The following is a 23,793-nucleotide window of genomic DNA, read 5'->3' on the forward strand; positions in this document are numbered from 1 at the left end:
AACTTGTCCGATAGATAACTCAACAATGCCTGGACCTACTGTCGTCAAACTTTACAAGGAGGCGGGCCTGACCAGTGGATGACCCCAATATACTTTAGGGGTCATCAGGTCAAAGGTCAAGGTCTCAGTGACCTTGAATGCGAAAATGTTGTCCGAAGTGACAACTCAACAACGCCTGCACACATTGCCTTCAAACCTGACTTGGAGGTTGGGATCAGTAGATGACCACTATTGGTTTTAGGGGTCGAAGGTCAAGGTCAGTGACATTTAACGCAAAAAGTTTGTCCATGTGATAACTCGACAATGCCTTCATCCAAGGACCTCAAATTTGACATTTAGGTTTGTTGTTGTTGTTGTTTTTGGAGGGGGTGGGGGTGCACAAGTACTCTCCGTATACTCTCCGGGCCTAGCACCGTGTGACTTTTGACTTTTTCCCACCGTCACAAACGAGTTGAGAGGCTCACGTTTCGACGACGTCAAAGACCTGTCAGTGGTTGTTCGGGAGTGTATCAGGAGAATACCAACAGAAAACTTCAATAACTGCTTTAAAACTTGGGTTCACAGACACTAGAAGTGTGTGAAGTACTGTTGGGAATATTTTGAGAAAATTTGACATGTGTATTGTGTCTAACATGACGACATAGATCTTCTTCAAATATTTATACATTGCGTTGCCGCTATTGCCCCGCTCACGATTACATTACGTTGCTATGGTGATAATAACTAGCGTCTTATTTTAAATTTTGTAATTATGCTTCTGAAAATGAATAAAAGGTATATAGAGCTATGTATGTTTAAAGAATTGTTTACAAATATTAAAAAAAATGATAATTTTACGGCACTTGTCCCGAAACTTTCCGAACACCTCGTATTAAAGTTGATTCAACCTTGGTTCACAATGATCAAACTCCAACGACTGCGCTGTAATTCAATGTCACCAGATTGGCATACTATCCTTGAAAATTGTAATGTCAACTGTGTTTTGTCAAAGCCAAACGTCGATTTAAAGGTTAAATAATTCTCAAGAAATTGAATGTCATTTGTCTAGCCAGCTTGGCATTGGATGTTAAATGTTGTATATCGAGTCATCACAACAGTCATTTTAGGACTGCCGTTTGTCGAGTTTGACATTCAACTCTGAATATGTTGAATGCTGTTGAAATCATCTTTAAGGGCCTAGATACCAGATGATACACATCGCTTTCGACACTCGTATCTTTCGCAGTTTTAACTCATTTTTCCAATTTGAAAATTACTGAGGTTGTCTACCGAGTATATTTATCTATATTCATTATCAGATATCATTTAAACTGGGAAAACATTATGCGCTATTTTTGAACGGGAAACAAAGATGAGGCAGCGACATGATTGATGCGTTTATGATTTTAATAATGTAAAATGATGATTTATGGGCCTCCTACTAGCTGCATTGGTAATTATAGACTTTATTTTTAGGAAATACTGTATTTGACGATTTTGGGACCAAACTGGTGTCTAACCCCTTTAATGTCAACTGTAAAGCAAACTTGACATTCAATGTCGTTTGTCGAGCCATTAACACATATATTTTCTGAATGTTGAAGTTTGTTTGACGAGCCAGCTCGAAAATTATTTTATTAATTCATCGCGGTCGGGTATCAGCGCTATTCTAATGTTGGCGCTGTGGTGTGAAAACAATTATGATTGTCTCGTTGGTCCCCCTTTTACGGAGTTCAGTTCCTACCCCCTGTCCTTTTTGGTGGAACAGCCCCAAGTCTACTTATGGCTGGACCAAAACAGTTAACACAAGGAGAACATTTTCACATGCTGATGAACCTTTTTGTAAACGTTTCTACGTATAAAGCTCAAATTGTCGGGGAAAACTCAGTGGTTTCCATTCAGCTTAAGACAGGTAAGCCGAGTTTATTTCTATTTTTGAAGATTCGATTATAAAGACTCTTGCGTCTGATCATGCTTTTTTCAATTGTTATATTTACATTCCCCTAGTCCTTTGTGTAGATAAAACTCGCCGTCTATATTGTATAACACGCAAGGTATTAATACGTTATTGTTTATTTCATTATTGTGCTCCGATTGGATTAGCGCGACATAAGTTGACCAATGAAATACGACGTTACAAATATCAGCTATTCTTTTATACATACACTTTTTTAGGATACATTTCTTTAAGAATAAACACTCAACTGCAGAAGATACTTTTATTTTAATCGTTTTTAATCGTAATTAATAATTATATAAACTGTTAATAGAAGTATTGATCTCCTTTTATCTTGCGTTTATTCTGTATGAACCCGGAACTTCAGGCGAGTCAATGAACAAGAACCGCTAGCGCGCTTCATGGAATATGCTCGCGTGTCCTACTGCGTTCATACAACATAAACGCAAGAAAAATGCGATATATCCTTGAATGTTTGCTGGCTGCAAGATTATTTTTCAGATCAGGACGATACAGATGATGATAAAGAGCTATTCGGTCAAGTTTGTCAATGCCATGTCGATGGTTTTTTCCAGATAATAAAAAATGTATTTTGTTATTTTTATTGCAAAAAGCTACATCAATACTAATGACAATATGACAAGTGTTCCGCGCCCAGAACGGGCAAAAATATTGAGATACGATTTAACATTATTTCCAGAACAATGTGGAGCTATAATAGATTCAAATGTGTTGGTTTTGATCGAACACCACTATGTTGTCCGCAGGCCCATTCGAAACTTATCGGTCATTTTCTATCGAAAACAACCTCGGATGTATGCCGGTGCATTCGAAGAAGTAGTTCCTAACATTTTGAAATATTTTATGAATTAAATGTAGTGTTTAAGCTTGTATTTGTTTATCTAAGTTTAATTGATTGACAGTGAAGTGTATTAATGCAAACATAAGTAAGAGTCTTGAGAATTAAGTCATAAAGTTTAACTGCAAAATTGAAATTACTACGCGAACTACTTGCAGCGTGGTTAAAGTGTACAGATTTCTGACATTGTAAACCGTACATAAACATCCGAGGATATTTTCGATAGAAAATGGCCGATAAGTTCCGAATGCTTTAGATTAGCAGGGATAATAGAGAGGACTAGATTTATGAATTCAACAAAACCCAATGAACAATGTCCAAGTGAAATAAATGTATGCATTCAATCAAATTCTGGAGTTTGATTTCGTAACAATTTCCTATGTAAAAGATCTATGCATTTTATCAAATCTCAATGTTTTACGTCACAACACTGTCCGAAGCAATAAATATAGGCATTCCATCAAACCCAATTAGGTTTGCCTGACAACGATGTCCCAAAAACATTCGATAAATCTGACCACATCATAATTTTCATTGTCAATCTTGTATTGGTTGCAAAACTTCATCAGTTTCTTTTTGCCCTCGGAGTACGAGTTCGCATTCACGGCTACATTAGCGAAAGGCTCTTCAATGTTCGCATTGTACATTGCGTCGTCGGCGTTAGCTACAAACTGTCGGAACATTATGTCACCGTTGCTATCACGAGCAAGAATCTCTTTTCGTATGGATTCGTCGTCAAGAATGTGGCGATGGTGTGACGGCACAAGCATTATGCCCATCAACAGTTCCTGCGGCTTGTGCTTCGGCGCGTGCGGCTTGATCCCACACGCGATCAGGTAGCTGTACAGCACAAGGTCACAGCCGTACAGACGCTTGATCCAGTCTCGGTTGTAGAAACCACCCATGCGTCCATTGAGCTCGATCAATTTTGGTCCACATGACGTCATGGTCATCTTCACGTTGTATACGCCGTCGCTGAGGCCTGGAAAGTACAGTTGTTTGAATTATAGAGTGACGTAACGAACTTAACATTTAACCTTTCAAGTACTGTATTGTTGTGGTGTTTTATTCTATAATACTTGAACAACATAACAACATAGCATTTAGTTTAAACTTGATATATTTAAGAACGAATGAGAAGAAAGTTATAACTTAGGCTAAGTCAGTCTCATTGACCCCCCCCCCCCCTTCCAACGAGATTTTGACCGCTGGTCAAGTTAAAACACAAGGAATTTTGACCAATGACCCTTTTAATTACCTTGACCTTTGACCTACTTCTTTCACGCGACATGCAGATTCCTCGTAATTAAAACTTGTGAACAGTTTTTTTTTTAAATATCCCCATGTTTGGAGAGGTAACAGCTTGTAAAGGCCAAACTACATGATATTTTAACCAGAAATCTTGATTTGTGACCTTTGACATACTGACATAGGTCTTGCACCCGGCACGCTGGCTCCTCATTGTGAACTTCTATACTATATTAAAATGCCCAGTACATGTCCAAGTCAGCTCCAACAACAATGACACCAATATTATCACAATACCTCGACATGGATTCTACGAAAACAGACAAACATTAAAAATCTAATAATTCTTACCAATGTCTAAACAGCACTGGAAGGCGGCCACGATGAGTTGGCTTTGTTTATCCAGGGGGAGACATGATGGCATTATAGAGGCCGTTTCTGAAAACAAGGAAGTAAAGTTTTTTGTTTTTGTTTTTATCGTACTTCATTGTCCAGAGCAATCAACTAAGCAGCAACATGAATTTTTAAACATGCGCGACAAAACTTGGTGATTTGATATCACGAGAGGTTTTATTTCATTTTTCAAGTGTAAACAAAACCCATATGATTGACGTTAACATTATCAATGTCATTGTGAAATATTCACGCTTCATTATGCATCTGTTCAGGTAAATTACACACGTGCATGTAGCTTTCATACTTTGAATATTTAAAAAAAAATTCATGTTTAATTGTATAACATAACATCCTACGCTTTATCTTGAAAATAGTTACAAAATATTAGTAGTTCAATCTTACATAGCATACACGCACGCACGCACGCGCGTACACACTCACACATGTACATATGCATAATACTAGTAGATAGTATCTAGTGTATTATCAACGAAATTAGATTACTTATGCTTGGTGACAACGTCCTTCAAAAAACCTTGCTAAATAAAATTAAGTTGAACAAGCTCAGAAAGTATTTGGACAGTTGAACGCCCGAGTATTTACCTATGAAAGATGGAATATTTGTTGGACCCTTGTCAGATATGAAAGCGGCGACAAGTTTCCGATCGAATATAACTATGTCAATATCGTGCTCAGAACCCTCGTGCGACTCCATGGCAAACATTTCATTGCCAAAGCCCAGCCCAATGCCATGGAAATCTTCCTCAGACTGCAGCAGGGAGGTGGTCTCGGCGTACTTCTTCTGCAGTTCATCTTTGTTCTTTACGAGGCTGACGCCCACCGCGCTCGATCCATGCTCGAGTTTCAGCATGGCTGGGAACGTCATGCTGCAGGGAAGAAGAAAGAACACCAATTTAAAGCACTGATATGATTAAGAAAAGAAAATCAAGTTATGTAAAGGTTGGGTAAGAAAAGGAATTTTAGCCACGGATCAATAGGGTCACCCAAGACGCATCAATTACTTAATTATAAGCCGTTAAAATGCACTATTGATCTGTCACCCTAATGTTGAAAATCGTGGGCAATCGCATCAAAATGAAAGCCAGGCTAGGGCAACCGCAACCAAAGTGGTGATATTTTAAGCAAGGCGTTGGCGTTGGCAATCAAAACAAGATTGGCGTTATTAAAGCCAGACTTAGGTAGGGTCGGTAAAATGGAATGGACGATGTCACATCTATTTGTATTTTTGAATAGTGAAAAAATAATTCCAATGTGGACAGACCATGTGGTCAGACAAGACAATTCAGTGGTTGGAAATGCTAAACCATTTTTGGCTAGTGATAGTAGGTTGGGCAATGCCGTCCCCTCCCCCCCCCCCCCCCCCCCCGTTTCTACGCTTGTAAAAGCGTATACTAGTACCTGCTGCAGATTTCATCAATGTCGGATGGTTTCGTAATAAGGTAAGCTTTGGAGGCATACAGGTCGGTGGTGATGAAATGGGATTTCATGCCAGTCTTCTCGACCAAGCAGTTCTGAGTTTGAGACTTCCTTTTAGCAATCAGACAGGCCTCAGTGTTTGAACCTGTGGGTTAAAATGAATCAGACAGGCCTCAGTGTTTGAACCTGTGGGTTAAAATGAATCAGACAGGCCTCAGTGTTGTCCAAAGTCCAAAATTTTTAAGGTTAAATATGACACAAATTATACCATAACAAAAATTATCAGCTTAGGCTTAAAATAATGGGTTCGTATCGGGTTTCATGCCTTAGAATAAGGGAATGTAGGACTTTTCCTATTTGTTTTTAAAGCAAATTGATTTTTGTGATTCTTCTGTTACCATGAAAAGGTATTATGTTAATGATATGCGTAAAAACATATATATTATCAGTTTAAGCATCATCTGTATTGATAAAAGACCAAAACACTTTATTTTAAACTTTTAAAAGACAAAAAAAGAACAAATGATAAAAATATATATCTCAATACAAAAGTTTAGTGTCTGGGTAAAAAAAGGTCAGAAAACCAGATACAAACATTATTTTTTATGCCTAAGCATATTTTATGCCTAAGCTTAAATTTGTTTTGTTTTTTCGTGATATAGGGGCGGGGCACTGTGTAACCTTCACTTACCCCTAAGCCCGACATGTTCCCGAATCATGGCTGACAGGGGCACACAGTCTTCCAAGAATGTGAGACAGCCGGCGACCTTGATGCCCATCCTCTTGATGATGTTCAGGATCTGGATGGCGTGGAACTCGTCCTTAGTGTGGTCGGTGAAGTCGTAGTGTATGTACGTCTGTCCGTACTCCTGCGCGAATTCGTGACTGTTGCTGTCCACCATGACCAGCTGTAACATTATAAAGCGGATTAACAAAAACCACACCAGGGTCAGTATTCAATATTGATCCTAATCTTATCCTTAGACATGCCTCAGTGATTCCATTCAGCCTATTGGTCAGCTAAATATATAGGCCAATCAAAACAGTTCGTTTCTAAATCAAAATTTTAAGTTCAATCTAGGTTGCTTATTGGACACACCCCCAGATCCCCACGGCACAATTTCTTAAAAGCTTAGCGCACTATTTTTTAATTTTCTACAATTTGCTTATAATTTACTTCTTAAAGAGTTTTGAGAATGTATGTAGGAACTATCTTTATGCCCATTACAATAAACCGTTTTCCATTTATAAAATAATTAGAGTGTTTCAAGAGATATGGAACGGACAGACAAACAGACAAAGACAGAACGAGACTCATGGACGACCAACTCGAGCAAAAACAATATGTCTCCCAATTTATTGAGACATATTGTAACGAAAAGAATTAACTCGTTACCAACTGTGACGTTCCTGCAGTTTTAGATTTTTGAAGTTATGACTACGATCCTTTATTGAAATGCGGCCCTAGGGATGTAAACAATAACCAAATTAGATATAACTTAATTTTAAGTGTTTTTGAATGGACTATGAAATTATTTGGTCAATAAACTAAATGGAATTAATGTGGCATGTCTAAGAGTAGTAACTATATTGAAAACTGCCCATTTGACTATTAAAAGTTAAAGATTTCGACTTAAGTTAGGAAAGGACTCAATAAGTTTAATGAATACCGGCCAGGCGGCCCAGATCTTTAAAGTTTGTTTGACTAAACTTGGCAACCAAACTCGACCCAGGTGACGTAACTTACATGGCTGCTTATATCATGTATTCATACACGTCATTTCCTATGGTATCTGACTTACAAATATATGTGAATTTTGTACTACTGGCGTCCCCATATTATGTTCCTATCATTTGAAAAGCTTTTGTGTGCAGAACAAGAAAGTCTAATCATTGTACACAAACAAGTTGTTTTCTTTTTACGTCCAATTTCGATTGCGGTAAAGAGCAAATATATGCGAACCGGGACAACTTTATTCATGGTGTATTTTGGGTTATCTATTTTTGCATATTTGTTATCAGCACGAAAATACCTTTCAAATGATACCACGATTATATGGGGGTCATCTGGCATCAGCATTCAACATTATAGCCAATGGCCCCATACAATGACAAACTTATTCGTACACATAAATTAAAACAAGAGCAGTCACCTAGACATCACGCTTGACTATTCCGCCGCTTTTGAGGTTAAAAGCTCTCGCGGATCCAGAGTTGGGGGCACATCGGGCGCGCGCCCCCAGTTTACTTTTTAGTTCCAAAGGAGAAGAAAGTAATAAAATACGCCCAAAATGCATCCTTTCAGACTAGAAATTTGTAAAAAATGCCAACATTTTCAATCAAATTAATTTCGGTTCAGGGGAAAGGGCGCATGTTCAGTTTGAGTGTAACATTCATGGGCCACTATAAAAGTCGATTAAATGCTAAACCTTAACCAGAATTTCTAACTTAAAAGTCGAAATAAAGGAGCAAAACTTGCATTACTAGTATATGCAAGATAGAGTTACCATGTTACTTGATTGTTTAAAGTGTCAATGCAATACATCTTGTAGCCGAAGCTAGGTTGAGTAGTAGAGCTCTCCTTATTCTTCAAATAGGCGAGCCAAAAATGCAAATGATATCAAACTTATTACGTGGATTCCGTATTTCGCAGTATCAGCCCAGATGTGGCTTTTGCTAAATCCGCCAGCGCCAACAACCAGAATTTGCTTGCCGCGAATAAGCCACTTTTGGGATCGTGCAATGGCGTTCCGTATGTACGGACGGACTGTGCGGCCGTGGACGGCACCATGGTTATGACGCGAGTAGCTGGACGTCTTCCAAAACTCGAAATCCTCGAGGTCTGGTTCACCCTGAATTTTTATATGAGATAATAATCAACTTTTATTGTTCAAGCTGACAGCACCAATGATACGAAAACGAATACCTCCTCATGAACAAAACTCGGTTGTAAGTTGCAACATGTAACACCTTTGATAGCTACAGTGTGAAGACTGATCAGCTGTATGTACCACATTTTAGTCCATTTTCTCGATAGGAACTAGCATGACTGAAGTCCGTTTTGAGAGGCCAAGCAAAGACCCTTAGTAATGCGCCAGTCAACTGTAACCACGCCCCCCCCCCCAAATGTTCAGGGAATTCTGCGGACTTTGACTTTCGATCCAACCAACCCCGGGAAAAATCCTCGCCCTGCGGGGACAAACTGTTTGTAAAATTCCCAACAAATGCCCCTGCACCCCTGGAACTTCCTAGGTTAAGCCCATTCCCCGTTATTTTCAACGCGAAAACAAACCCACCTAATTCACACGGCACTGTGGTGCCACCTGGAAGGAATAAACACGACCTATTTTCCCCACTATCCCCGTACCTGGGGGAGGGGGGGGGGGGAGGGGGAGGGACGTGGTTACAATTGACTGGTGTATAAGGCCCTTACCAATAACGTCTTAAGAAACACCCATACTTGCACAACATTTCTCCACTCACCTATAGATAAACCGAGGGATAATACCGATAAACTAGAATAATAAAATACATGTATATATTGATTTATAATATAATATTAATATAAATCAGATATCACCTATATCGATTTATTATATCCTTTTCAGCGGTTTATAGAGATTTATCAGTGAAATAAAATTGATATTTCACTATTTGAACTGTTTCAATCGACAGTGACATTATGTTATTTTTCACTATTTTAAATTTTGGCCCCGTTCTCACATCCAAATCAAACATCAGCACGCACAAGGCTCCGAAACACTTCCAAGGAACTCATTCCTAAATGACAAATTGTTCACATACAATTGATCGCTTGGCTGAAAACAACAACAATAAACTGTCATTTTACATTTTTATGTATGCATATAGTAAAATGTATGCATATAATGAAAAGGAAAATTATTTCTTTCAGTGTAAAATTGCAATATAGTTCACGCCAATCAGAATATATAGCTGTTGTGCTCGCTAGGTGAAATATATTACGATCTTAAACTGAAGCAAAGAATAATTCTCTATTCGCTTGTATTGGAAATACCCGTACCTGCAGATATGTCATGATTTCATCCACGGGCATGGTCTCAGCCACTTGTTTGCAGCCCATGGCCATGGTGTTGTCAAAGATCTGGCAGACGTACATGCAGTCATGGCTGTTCACCTCGATAGCCACCGCTGCCAGCTTCCCGTTCCGTTCAGTAATTACGTAGTCAATACCTGGAAACGTAAGCGTAATATTTATTTTACGTAGCGATAAAAAGCCATTATTGGATTCAAAAGTAGTTTTAAACAAAATTTATCTCATTATTTCAATCTTGAAGACCAAAATGTTTAATCTGAACAATTTTTCCACCAACGATCATCAAACTTACCAATGAGATCGGTCTGGGCGTACAACTCGCCGCGCTCCTCCGGACTCAATGTCTCCTCATATTCAATGATGGCGTTCATATAGCGCTCCGACCGGTAACGCAGCTCGTGCTCAAACTTGAAGATTTCCTCCACCCCGACGTTGAAAGACTGTAGAGTGGTCATGAGGGTCAGAGTTGTGGTGTTATGGCCATTGATAGGGCCGTCTGCGGAAGCGATGCCGCATATGATCTGAAGACAGGCAGTGTAAAAAAAGATGTTGTATTTTCGTGTGTTATTGTTATCAAGAATAAATTGAGTAATATGGGTCTCAGTTTGCGACATAAAATCTGTATTTGAATTCAACTTTAATAAAAAATAGACATTTTTGTAACTGCAAACAATTGCCTTACCGTTTATGACATATTTTGTATTTCCAAACAAAGTAAGATTTCTTTTTCTTTTTTATGAGCATATATTTTTTAAAACAAACATACTAACATTTTACACGGACCACCTAGTAAAACAGTTATTATTACTCGCCTGTTTCCAAAAAGGAATATAAAGTAACACAACTACCTGTTATTCAAACCACCACGTACCGGCACACACACCGCCTTGTTGTCGTGGTCGCGACTGACAATTACGCGGCACCGAAAGCCCATCCCCTCTTCCGCCATCCACCGCCGCTCATTCTTGTTCCCCGGCCGTGGACTGAGATGCTCGATACACTCCTCGACCAGCACAGAACTTCCAGGCTCGATTTCCGCCAGGAGCTTTTTAGCGTGGTTCAAAATGTTATGGACATCGTCCACCTGGAGCAGGTTGACGCCGACGCTGCCACAGTACATTCGTCCAGACGGCTTAACGACAACCTGAAATGATTAGAAAGAGCAAGATTTATTAATTGTATGTTTGTCTTGCACCACTGGCACCGGATTTTCAAACTTAATCATTTTTTTAAAAAATCAAAAAAAATCTTATAATTCCTTACTAAAAATTATAATACCGAATATGTGAAAAAATATTGATTTTTTTTTAAATATGCACTTTGTACTATATAACATACTATATTAAATCCGGTGCCAGTGTCTTGCACATGCAATGCCTATGAATCAAATAAAATAAAGATCTGAAGTATTCATGTAATTTGTAAACTTGTTGAAGCAAACAACCAGCACTTGTGGTAGGGACGATTATCGGCGGTAGTTAAAGACTTGCGAAACATTTTGCCGGTATCTATCAATCAAATTTTGTTTTGTTTTTTATTTGCAATATTTGCTTCAAAAATCTTAATGATAAGGGAGTTAACTCTTGTACCTCTAGTACCTTTAATTCCTTTTCGGTAATTCTTCGCTTGATTTCTTTTATTAGGCGCTCACATTGTTAGAATTAAAGTCGCGGCAACGGTCGTCTAATATTTTTATAAATGTTCTTGTTGTTTGCTTCATCAAGTTACAAAGTTACAAACTACAAACTACATAAATATTTTAATTCTTTATTTGATTTGATTCTTAAGCCATGCAATTAAACTGTGATTTCATTTACCAGTATGGACTAACTAGATGGGAAATGCCATAATACTAAAATATATACCAATTTTGAATTTAAGTGATATAAATTTAACCTTTTTGCTGATTTTTCGGCGTAAATAAGACTTTTTTGGCAAAAATATAAGCGAAAAGAACAGGTCTGCTTAAGTGTGCCAAATCTTTTTGATAATTTTCCTTAAAATGTATTTTTATTGAAACAGTTTAAACTAAAGATGGGTTTACGCCTAGAAATATATGATCTTAAGCGTTACGATCTCTCATTGAACCGAGCGAGCCACTGGGGAGTAAAACACTGATCCATATACCCTTTTCACGCCCTTCATTTCGTCACTCGCAAGGAATCGTCTAATTTCCTTGTCTGCGAAGTCACAACAATCGTTGTTCTCGATGTTAAAGACAACAATTTTTGGATTGGGCGTTGACACTTTGTGGGTGTTATTGTAGCAGAAGGCCAAGGTCACTGGAATGTCAACACCAGCAGCTGCCATCGCGTTACGAGTCCAAACCTTGTTGTCAGTCTGTTCACAGAGTGCTACCGAGCTGCTCATAGGGCAGTCCAATCCTCGCTAAAACAGATAATCAAAAAGCGTTAACCTATTGTTCTTTTGAGGTTATAAAAGGTCCGTCCTCTAGTATTGCTTCATTAATATGGCTTGACCCCGTCGCATAGGGGGTGAACTTAGGTCAATAAAGTAGTTTTCAAGTCAATGAAGGATTTTTAGCCACACATGTTGGTGAGGTATTCGCCAAAAGAGTAGTGTTTACCCCAATGCCGCGCGACCTGGGATGAATGACATCTACAGTGGTCCCAAAGTATGATTTTGTTAATGACCAGGGTTCGAATTTAGACTCGCATACTCGCAAAATGCGAGCGACATTTGCAAATTGCGAGTGACTTTTATTCAAGCTCGCAAAATTCTGCGAGTGGCTTTTTCTAGACCACAAAATGTTAAAAGGAAAGAAGAATAAACATGAACTTAACTCCGCTACGTAGTCGATATAAACAGCCTATAGGTGGCATGTTTACACTACCAGTATAAAGAATACAGTACGGAATCACGCTCTAGTAATTTTCAAAAATAGAACAAATATGGAAAAGGCCGAGTTTTATCTCTAATATTTCCGGGATGCTCCGAGGCGTGCATAATACAAAGTGAATATCACCTAGCTATATCATTGGCTAAATTTAGCGCTTTTGCGCACTATATGTAAACCCCATCATCCTTTGAATATATTTTCGCCCAACTGTCAAAATGAATAGACTTCGTTGATCGATATATTTCATGGTCCAAAGTATCCACGCTACATTTACTGTTGCTTTTTTTATTTTAAAATTATAATGTTATTGTTTTTAATACTTATAGACTTAATGAAATCTGTAGCGTGCTTGTCGAATGGATATAAAATGACCCAATGGCGGGATAAATATACAAAGTGAACAATGTCAAATTATTGGACAGCTTTGTTATCAAAAAGCTGCCAGCATCAGATGAGTCTTTCCGTACCCCCTAAATAGAATAAGCCACCAACAAGTTCCAGAAGTCGAGTCACTCAAGATTGATACTTTTTGATATTCATAATATTTCTGGCATAATATGTCTAGGTGTAAATTTCTACTTTAATTAGACAAAATTATAATAATAATTAATAATAGAATTGCAAGTTGATTTTTCAAAATTGCAAGTTGATTTTTCATTTTGCGAGTTGCCTCAAAATGCACTTGCAAAATTTTGCGAGTGCTCCTCAAAGTTAAATTCGAACCCTGTAATGGTCCGAAAAAACCTGGTTTATCAGAAATAAACGTGTTTACAGACTCCCAAAGGACGGTTAGTCCTAAGGCCTAACAAAATACATTTGCTTCGGGTTACCCGACCCTACCTTCGAAATAGGCGCCGCACTAATTACCGTTTTTATTGTCGCCTTTTTAAGTATTTGTTATATAATGTAGATTAAAGGCTTTAAAGCCTGACTGTGCTTTTCAAATAAAAATGCAATATAACATATAGTTGTTATTGACTGGTCCTTACTATGACAACAGAGTACTCATAATTTCGAATTTAATCATATATATAGGAAATTAAAAATAGTTTCCACAAAATGCAAATAAAGTATTATACCTCAAGTTCAGGGCCGTCATTTCTTTCCGCTCTAGTACACACGTCAGTGAAATAGTTGACCAGATAGGTCACTCGGCGGGGTTTAACAAACTCCTCAAGTTTTGTGACACCGCCAGAGTGGAATGTGATGGCTTTGTGCACGAACAGTGAGAAGAGGCCATTCTGGTCCTTTGATGGCTCTTTTGTCAGCCATGACGTGGACAGGATCATGTGGAATCCTCCAGGCAACTGTCGCCCTCCTGCGGAACAAATGCAAGGTCAATATAATATTTGCCGTAGCGTAAAACAGCGTTTCATCGCCTCACTCCTGAAGGGGATCGTGGGTTCGATCCCCGCCTGGCTAACATTCTATAGGTCCCATTACTGGAGTACAGAGTAAATAAAGCTTTAATTCCAGTTACATTGAAACCCTAAAACCCCTACTCAAAATTCAGAACCTTAAGATTTGCATGTTGAATGTCTCAACTTCCAGCAGCATGCCAAGACTCTCATAGTGAACGTCTCAACTTCTAGAAGCATGCCAACATATACTCGCATAGACAATGTCTCACCTTCTAGCAGCTTGCCAAGACTCTCATAGTGAATGTCTCACCTTCCAGCAGCATGCCAAGACTCTCCTAGTGAGTGTCTCACCTTCCAGCAGCACGCCAAGACTCTCATAGTGAGTGTCTCACCTTCCAGCAGCACGCCAAGACTCTCATAGTGAGTGTCTCACCTTCCAGCAGCATGCCAAGACTCTCCTAGTGAGTGTCTCACCTTCCAGCAGCATGCCAAGACTCTCCTACTGAGTGTCTCACCTTCCAGCAGCACGCCAAGACTCTCCTAGTGAATGTCTCACCTTCCAGCAGCACGCCAAGACTCTCCTACTGAGTGTCTCACCTTCCAGCAGCACGCCAAGACTCTCATAGTGAATGTCTCACCTTCCAGCAGCACGCCAAGACTCTCATAGTGAGTGTCTCACCTTCCAGCAGCACGCCAAGATTCTCATAGTGAGTGTCTCACACCTTCCAGCAGCACGCCAAGACTCTCCTAGTGAATGTCTCACCTTCCAGCAGCATGCGAAGACTCACATAGTGAATGTCTCACCTTCCAGCAGCATGCCAGGACTATCATATGACTCTCATAGTGGATGTCTCACCTTCCAGCAGCACGCCAAGATTCTCATAGTGAGTGGCTCACACCTTCCAGCAGCATGCCAAGACTCACATAGTGAATGTCTCACCTTCCAGCAGCATGCCAGGACTATCATATGACTCTCATAGTGGATGTCTCACCTTCCAGTAGCATGCCAAGATGTCTCACCTTCCAGCAGCATGCCACGACTATCATAGGAATGTCTCACCTTCCGGCAGCATGCCAAGACTATTCCTGTAAATGTCTCACCTTCCGGCAGCATGCTAAGACTATTCCTGTAAATGTCTCACCTTCCGGCAGCATTCCAAGACTATTCCTGTAAATGTCTCACCTTCCGGCAGCATGCCAAGACTCTCATAGTGAATGTCTCACCTTCCGGCAGCATGCCAAGACTATTCCTGTAAATGTCTCACCTTCCGGCAGCATGCCAAGACCATTCCTGAAAATGTCTCACCTTCCAGCAGCATGCCAAGACTCTCATAGTGGATATGGAGAAAGGCCACACAGATGTTCTCCTTGTTCAGTTTGGATGGCCTGGAGCCGAGGCGATTCACTGTCTCCGGAAATCCAGTTTCGTATAGGCTCTGCTGAAGGTGGTTATACTCCGTCATGATGGTGGCATCTTCCTTAGGTATCTGCTGAGGAAGAGAATTTTTAAAAATTCTACTTACGGCACTATTGTTTTGATGAATCCAGCTTGAGGTGGCACTCTTATTCAAAATCAGTGCATACACATGTACATAACAAACATACATTTTGAGTGATAAACCTTGAACTACTTCCTTAAAAATGCATTAATGGAACATATTTATTACTGATTACAAGACTGTAACCGTGTTTTTAATAGCTGAAAACGCAAAAATATTAAATGATTGGTGAGTGCTAAAAGATTTATTGTGATCTACTATCGTCTCATAAGGTAGAAATCGTGTTTTCTGCACATTACTTTCAAATTAAACTCCGTGTTTTCTGCACATTTCTTTCAAATTAAACTCGGTATCCTTTATAAAACCTAGTTTTATTACATTTATTCATCCTTTTTGATGTATATTACCCAATTATATTAATTATGGTAAATCATTTTGGGAGTAAGAGTGCATCTTTAATGATTTGTATACGGCTGGCCAGTACGCCTGTTCCAGAGAAAGATTGGGACAAGGGATCCAATTGTAGAAAACTGGCTAATTCTTGGTTTTGGTTAAAGTTAACCAAACAGTTTATTGATTGGTCAAATCTTCATTCTTAGATGTAACCAATCAACTTGCTTTATGTGCAAACTAGCCAAATATTAATAAGTTGATAACTTATCCAGTGTATACAATTGGCTGATGGCATTTTTATTTTTTAGGGAAACTATACCACACAAGACCTCAAATTTGGAAATTGCACGTGTTAACTATACAAGCGCCTTAAGTTGGGACAATTTATTGCATTTATAAATCCTCAAGATAATTGATTTTATTCAAATAGTAAAAAATGACATACAATCATAAACAAACACAATTATAATAACATTAGCACAAATAAAGATTCTGTATCATATTTAATGATTATTTTGGAAACAAATGTGTAAAGTGCCGTGTGGTTGCCTAAGCCTCTTTGTTCACTAAAGTGTTCAGTTTCATACTTAAAATCTTAATATAACCAAGGTGCATACATAATAGTCTGCACTGGCCCTCCAATGAAGTGGATACATCCTTAGTTTAACTTAATTAGTGGCGGATCTGTGGTCTAGTGGTTACACATTTGACTGCCAATCCTGGGGTCGTAGGTTCAATTCCCGCCGCATCACTATAAAAGTACTAATCGTCTTCTGGAAAGGGACGTTAAACGGGGGTCGCGTGTGACAATGCTATACATTGGTGCACATTTAAAAACCAGGGTAGCTCTAACCAGAGTTACAGTCTGTCTGTGCACTATGCTCCAGAGTACTCTAACTACTGACTAACAGCCTTATCGGAGCACTCGCCGAATGGGCAAGGCCCGAGTGCGAGTATAAATAAAGCCAAAAATGGTTTGGCTAGGGTTGCATCCTTTACATACTGACTTTAAACTTATTTGTGTTCCGGCTGCTTGAAGCTGTACAATCGTAAGGCCTACGCGCAAAATATATTTAAAATATTTCTGATCACTTTTTGGTGAAACTGTGTATAAATCAGATCATATGGTCTACATAATAGTTTGCCCAATGTGAAGGCAGTATACTTTTTATACAAATTTGCCAATACGTTTGTTTTCAGTAAATCATCAGTCACCCGTTCAAGATTTTTATCCGATAAGGAAGTCTATACAAACAGTGTTATTGGGTACTTGTAGACAACTAAGACTTTAATTTAAAGGCTGTCAATATGTACTTGTTAAGCACTAGTCAACTGTAACCACGGCCAGGTCAGGGATATAACGGGGCTTTTTGACTTTCAGTCCAGCCAAGGCCGGGTAAATCCCCGCCCTGCGGAGACGAACTGCTGGTAAAATCCCCACCAAATGCCCCCGCACCCCTGAGACCCTAGGTAAGGCCCATTCCCCGCTATTTTTAGAGCGAAGACAAGACCACCGCATTCACCAGGCACTGCGGGGCCTCGTGGAAGGTAAAACACGGCCCATTTCCCCCGGACCAGGGGGGGGGGGGGGCGTGGTTTCAATTAACAAAATGTGTCGCGCCAAACCATTTAATTGGTGCAATTACATACTTAAACCCTGTAAACATTACTAAAAGGTCATTACATGTATATAGGTTTTCAAAGATTCAATTGTGTTCGGCAAAGAAATATTTAATTTAATATAATTTGGTTTGGAAATGAACCGAATGTCTTTCAAGTCTAGTAATTTGACATCATACATCATTGGGGAAAAGTAAGCCACGACCAACGTAACACTAGCATGGAGCTCTAACAGACCATACCGAGTTGATGGTTCTTACCCAGACACGAAAAAGTTTACTTTCACATTAAAGATGCACTCTCACAGATATACCATTTTTTACAACTTTTATATTTTTCTCTCCGAAAGACCAAAAATTTTGCATAAATATCTGCAAACCAATGATATAAGCTTGCTGACAAAAAATCAGATCGTAGAGTTTCATATTTCCATCCGAAAATTAATGTTTTATGGCTTAGACCGTTACTAACGGTTAAAGAAAAATGCATAAAACATGTGGGTTTTTTTTTAACTTTTTTAACTGCGATCTATTTTTTGTCAGCAGTCTCATATAACTGGTTTCCATGGATTATCGCAAAAATTGGCTCGTTCCAAGACAAACAAGAGCTGTCGTAAGACAGCGCGTTCGACTACGCCGCTTTGACTTAGAAATGAATACAATAATGATGTATGTGCCTGTCAAAAGCAATAAAAACAATCAAATCAAAAAGTAAACAGTGACCATAACTCTCGGGGGCCCAAAACACAATCTCATGAAAGGTCTCTTTCAACTCTTTATATACCAAGTTTGCTCACAATATGTCGACCCTTCCTTAAGTTATTGAATACCAACCATTTTTCTATTAATAGTAACTTTGACCTTGCCCTTGATCCTAAGGGACTCAAACGCAATACCATGAAGGTTCTCCATAAACTCTTCCTATATACCAAGTTTGGTCACTATATGTCAAACCTAACTAAATTTATTCGATACATAAAGTGACGTTGACGCTGCCCTCCTACCAGCCCGCCCAAACAATGACACAAGTCATTCTAACAACTTGTTTTCCCTTTGCAAAAACCCGGTTAATGATATAAAAAATGTGCCTGTCAAAAGAAATAAAAAGAAAATTTAAAAAAGGTCAATTAAGGGCCATAATTTGTATTTAGGGTTTAAATGGAGTTATGTAACCCTAATGTAAGATGGTCATCATTAATTATGTAACCTTAATGTAAGATGGTCATCATTAATTGTGCGAAGTATTAAGTCAAATGAATGAAGGGTATAAAAGTTTTTTTTAATTAAAATCCAAACTTGTCCTTCAACTTCAACCTGTCCTAAAACTTTAACCTAAGTTCCTAAGTCAATCAGGGGCCATAACTTGTATTAGAGATAATATGGAGTTATGTAACCTCATTGTGTGGTGGTCCTGAACAACTGTGTGAAGTATTAAGTCAAATGAATGAAGGGTATATAAGTTATTAATTAATATCCCAACCTGCCCTAAAACTTTTACCTAAGTTCCAAAGTCAATCTGGGGCTATAATATGTATAAAGGATAATATGGAGTAATGTACCCTCATTGTGTGATGGTCCTGAACAACTGTGTGAAGTATTAAGTCAATTGAATTAAGGGTATATAAGTTATTAATAAATATCCCAACCTGCCCTAAAACTTTTATTTAAGTCAATCAGGAGCCATTATTTGTATAAAGGATAATATGGAGTTTTCTTGCATACCGGACGTGTGTTTCCGGTCATATGACCAGTGCTGGAAAAACCCGTCTTACACCCCCATGTAAGATGAGTCACGTGCAACAACGCGCCACTTCTTATTTCTTTTATTGTCTGGTTTATGAAAAGTATATTATGCAATTTCGATAAAGCACAATTAAAAATATAAGTATGCAATACTTTTAATTAAAATTGAAAATAAATAATCGTAAAAGCGCGATTTTTAGAGGAACTATTTGACGTCAATTTAAATTTAGATTTAAAATTACTGCGCTTTATGACGTCAGTACACAACGTCGCACGCGCTTTTTGGTGAAAAGTGCAATAGTGCGTTTTCTACGTCAATTTTTCCACAAATTCATAATTTTAGGTATGCAAGAAAAAATATCAATAATGTTTTTCCGATCAGGATCGAAAAATCCGACCCTCGGGCATGCTGCGTGGCCGGTAACTCGGCAAGCCTTGTTACCGGCTTACGTGCGTGCCCTCGTGCCCTCGGGTCGGATTTTTCCATTCGTACCGGAAACACATGATAGATACTTATAATCTAACCTCATTATGTGATGGCCCTGAACAACTGTGTGAAGTATTAAGTGAATTGAATGAAGGGTATTGGACTTATGAGAGAAAATCCCAACTTGCCCTAAAACTTTAACCTTAGTTCAATAGTCAATCTGGGGCTATCATTTGTATAAATGATAATATGGAGTGATCTAACCCCATTATGTGATGGCCCTGAACAACTGTGTGAAGTATTAAGCAAATTGAATGAAGGGTATTGGACTTATAAGTGAAAATCCCAACTTGCCCTAAATCTTAACCGGGCGCCGACGCCGACGTTTGGGCGATAGCCCTCCTTGTTCTTCGAATAGTCGAGCTAAAAATAAAAAAAGTTGTCAAAACGTTCAATCTGCGAGAGTGCAGCTTTAAATGTTAGTTTCTCGCTCGAGTTGGTATTCACAATCGTAGCCATGATAGATTACAAATTGCTTTGCTACTCTCAAGGCAGATTTAGAAGGGAAAACAACAGAAACATTTCAACATAAATGGTTAAGAAATTAAACACAATGTTTAATTTATTTAACCATTTATGTTGAGTTACATAGAAATAATCTCGACGTTATAAATATCTTAAATACACTACAGTACTGTACACATGTATGTCTGCATACTAATAATGGATGGCTTGTCTTAAAGGGGCACAAAAAAGGTTGATTCATTTTTATTTAAATGCATTGTGTTTTAATTGCTTTGACTTTAATGACCACATAAAACAACATTTGTACCCAGATAAAAATTATATTTTTAATATTAGCTACGTGGCCACAAATTACTCGGTTAAAAAAGTACCAAAATATCGCTATTTTAAAAATATGTTTTTACCTGAAGGTACACACATCTCATTATGCTGAGAAAGTTACAGCCCGGACATGAGTGGACGGGCGGACAGACGAACGATGCGATTTTAATATGCCCACCATCTGGGGGCATAAAAAGCGAGAACCCCCCGCCCCTTCGCTTAACACTTTAAACCAAATAAATGTTGGCTATGAGGGAGGGGGGCAAGTCAAAAGGTTACGCCCCTGAGTTACAACCCCTTTAACATCCAATCTGGATCCGCCCATGAAGTCTTCAATATTACACTTGTAGTTGATCAAGCCGTACAGCACACTTGTGTTTCTTATACCTCAATTGGCTTACCTGTATATCTTCCGTCAGCAATTAATTGATACTAGCCAACAACATGTTGTATTATATTATGCACCTACAGTATATTGTGAGCCTTTAATGTATTCGCCCTTGAAATAAACATCACTGTAAAACCGGATTTATCCTGTTTAGCAACTCATCTTTAGTTTGTTAGGGTTAAGACGAGGGGTCAAATTGTCCTCAAATATGGACAAGAGTACAAAGCATATCGATTTGTGAGTCTTTAATTTAGACCAAATACACAAAATGTGTTTGATTCTGTTTATAAATACGCATGGATCATTTAATATCGATCAAATGTCATTAAAATAAATAGATGATATTGCTAGGTAAGACAACTCTGGCGGGCATGTAGAATATGACAAGTGAATTACTTGCCTTGCTGTACATTAAAAACATCAGACGCGTGGCCCTAAGGCATGTCCAATATCTGGGACTTATAACAAATCTTACTTGCGGCTAATATCAATACACAGCATAAGAACACAAACTGTTATATACAGCTGCACGAGAAAATTAACTTTATTTATATAATAAATACTTACTTTAACGTTAAGAGAGGACGGGGGCCCCAAATCAACGTCGGTGTCCCAAAGACTAGAATCAATTTCCACATTATAGGAGTCACAGAGGTCCTTCAACTGGTCCATCATGGTTCCGTCCGTATCACCCCCACCCTCGTGCTCGCCGACATCCCGGTTCTCAATTTTTATTCCCTCCATTGATTATAACTAACAAGGTTGAAATATAATTCAAGTTAGAATTAAAGGAATTCATATAAATAAATGCGTGTAAATAATGTTACTTTACGATTTTATTTCTTTAACTTTAAAGTTGATGTTGTGTTGTTGTTTCAGTCAACTACGTATATAACTGTATAAAGCCAGAGCTGAAACGAAAATTTATAACATCCATGCGTGTTATCCCTTTCCAACAGAACAGGAAAAAACTGGCTTAAAACCAGAAATAGTCCGGTATTTATCAGAGCGCTGCTGTCGCGGTGCGGCTGGTGTTTAATGAAAATCTCGTAGCAACTATTGATATTGTTAAAAGTGTTTTTGCTATTGTTTTGAAACAAAAATGTTCATTATAAATACGACAGTTGTGCTGTTTTTGATTAATAAAGCACCTGAGTCCCTTTTAACAATCACTTCTTAACAATTTGGAAAATTGCACCAGTCTTGATTTAAATGTAGGCAGAAATCTAGCTTCGAATTAAATAAGGTATTCTAACCATAAGTGAAAATAAAAAAGCATGTCATTTATTCAGCTTTAAATGTAATAACAATTAAATACAGTTTGCTCGAAGGTTTTTAAATAGGTAGTAATATGACAGTGTATTGACAAATATACATCCAAAACGTATATTACGGCTTCGGAATACCTCGGCCATTTTCCACTGAAAACATACTCGTATGTATATGGACGGTTTACAATGTCTGATTATTTAACATTTAACTACGCTGCAAGTAGATCCCACAAGCGGATTGAATGGGGGCGCACCAAAATCGTCCAAGTTATTTTTTAGTGTTAGTATCGGAGAAAAAAGACCGACCGTTACTATCTTACTTAAGCAATAGTCTGTATCAGTGATTAAATTTCATTTTAATGTCTAAAAATGTAGAGCACCAGTTAAAAATCAAATTGCTAAGTGAGCTTTAAGCGGTACATAGATATATATTTATTTGCATTACGGTGTCCAACATAAAATTCACGTGAGCTATATGCGATATGGTCCCCCGTATAAAGCTTACGTGGGTATGTGCGTTACGGTGTCCCATATAAAGCTTACGTGGGTATGTGCGTTACGGTGTCGCGTATAAAGGTAACGTGGGTATGTGCGTTACGGTGCCGCGTATAAAGGTAACGTGGGTATGTGCGTTACGGTGCCGCGTATAAAGGTAACGTGGGTATGTGCGTTACGGTGCCCCGTATAAAGGTAACGTGGGTATGTGCGTTACGGTGCCGCGTATAAAGGTGACGTGGGTATGTGCGTTACGGTGCCGCGTATAAAGGTAACGTGGGTATGTGCGTTACGGTGTCCCGTATAAAGATAACGTGGGTATGTGCGTTACGGTGTCGCGTATAAAGGTAACGTGGGTATGTGCGTTACGGTGTCGCGTATAAAGGTTACGTGGGTATGTGCGTTACGGTGCCCCGTATAAAGGTAACGTGGGTATGTGCGTTACGGTGTCCCGTATAAAGGTAACATGGGTATGTGCGTTACGGTGCCGCGTATAAAGGTAACATGGGTATGTGCGTTACGGTGCCGCGTATAAAGCTTACGTGGGTATGTGCGTTACGGTGTCCCGTATAAAGCTTACGTGGGTATGTGCGTTACGGTGTCCCGTATAAAGGTTACGTAGGTATGTGCGTTACGTTGTCCCGTATAAAGGTTACGTGGGTATGTGCGTTACGGTGCCGCGTATAAAGGTAACGTGGGTATGTGCGTTATGGTGTCCCGTATAAAGGTAACGTGGGTATGTGCGTTACGGTCCCCCGTATAAAGGTTACGTGGGTATGTGCGTTACGGTGCCCCGTATAAAGGTTACGTGGGTATGTGCGTTACGGTGTCCCGTATAAAGGTAGCGTGGGTATGTGCGTTACGGTGTCCCGTATAAAGGTAGCGTGGGTATGTGCGTTACGGTGTCCCGTATAAAGGTTACGTGAGTTATGTGCGTTAC

General features: G+C 38.9%; 1 protein-coding gene across 3 annotated transcripts; it reads right to left on the reverse strand.

Annotated features, from left to right (window-relative positions):
* Positions 1-2,524: 2,524 nt before the first annotated feature.
* On the reverse strand, positions 2,525-22,061 carry LOC128241452 (carnosine synthase 1-like). 3 transcript variants are annotated; one of them, XM_052958381.1, is made up of 13 exons: positions 21,655-22,061; positions 15,479-15,659; positions 13,891-14,129; positions 12,079-12,339; positions 10,823-11,095; positions 10,244-10,472; positions 9,919-10,088; positions 8,510-8,728; positions 6,568-6,784; positions 5,859-6,021; positions 5,043-5,326; positions 4,395-4,481; positions 2,525-3,777 (listed from the first exon to the last, which is right to left on the reverse strand). In XM_052958381.1, the coding sequence occupies exons 1-13, from the start codon at positions 21,829-21,831 to the stop codon at positions 3,266-3,268; spliced, it is 3,012 nt and encodes a 1,003-aa protein (XP_052814341.1). In that variant the 5' UTR covers positions 21,832-22,061; the 3' UTR covers positions 2,525-3,265. The 3 variants fall into 3 exon arrangements, with proteins under 3 accessions (XP_052814341.1, XP_052814340.1, XP_052814342.1); XM_052958380.1 differs by having other exon boundaries at positions 15,479-15,662; XM_052958382.1 differs by lacking the exons at positions 15,479-15,659; positions 21,655-22,061 and adding an exon at positions 14,483-14,501.
* Between the last annotated feature and the right edge of the window lie 1,732 nt (positions 22,062-23,793).

The sequence above is a fragment of the Mya arenaria genome, chromosome 7 (genome assembly GCF_026914265.1).
Source record: "Mya arenaria isolate MELC-2E11 chromosome 7, ASM2691426v1".
Classification (NCBI taxonomy): Eukaryota; Metazoa; Mollusca; class Bivalvia; order Myida; family Myidae; genus Mya; species Mya arenaria.

Coding starts and splice junctions, on each gene's coding strand:
- LOC128241452 (XM_052958380.1), bottom strand. CDS start 21,831: ATGGAGGGAATAAAAATTGAGAACCGGGATGTCGGCGAGCACGAGGGT. Junction 10,473..10,822: donor ACAAGGCGGTGTGTGTGCCG/GTACGTGGTGGT, acceptor GCCTGTCTTCAG/ATCATATGCGGCATCGCTTC. Junction 4,482..5,042: donor AAATATTCCATCTTTCATAG/GTAAATACTCGG, acceptor CCTTGTTTTCAG/AAACGGCCTCTATAATGCCA.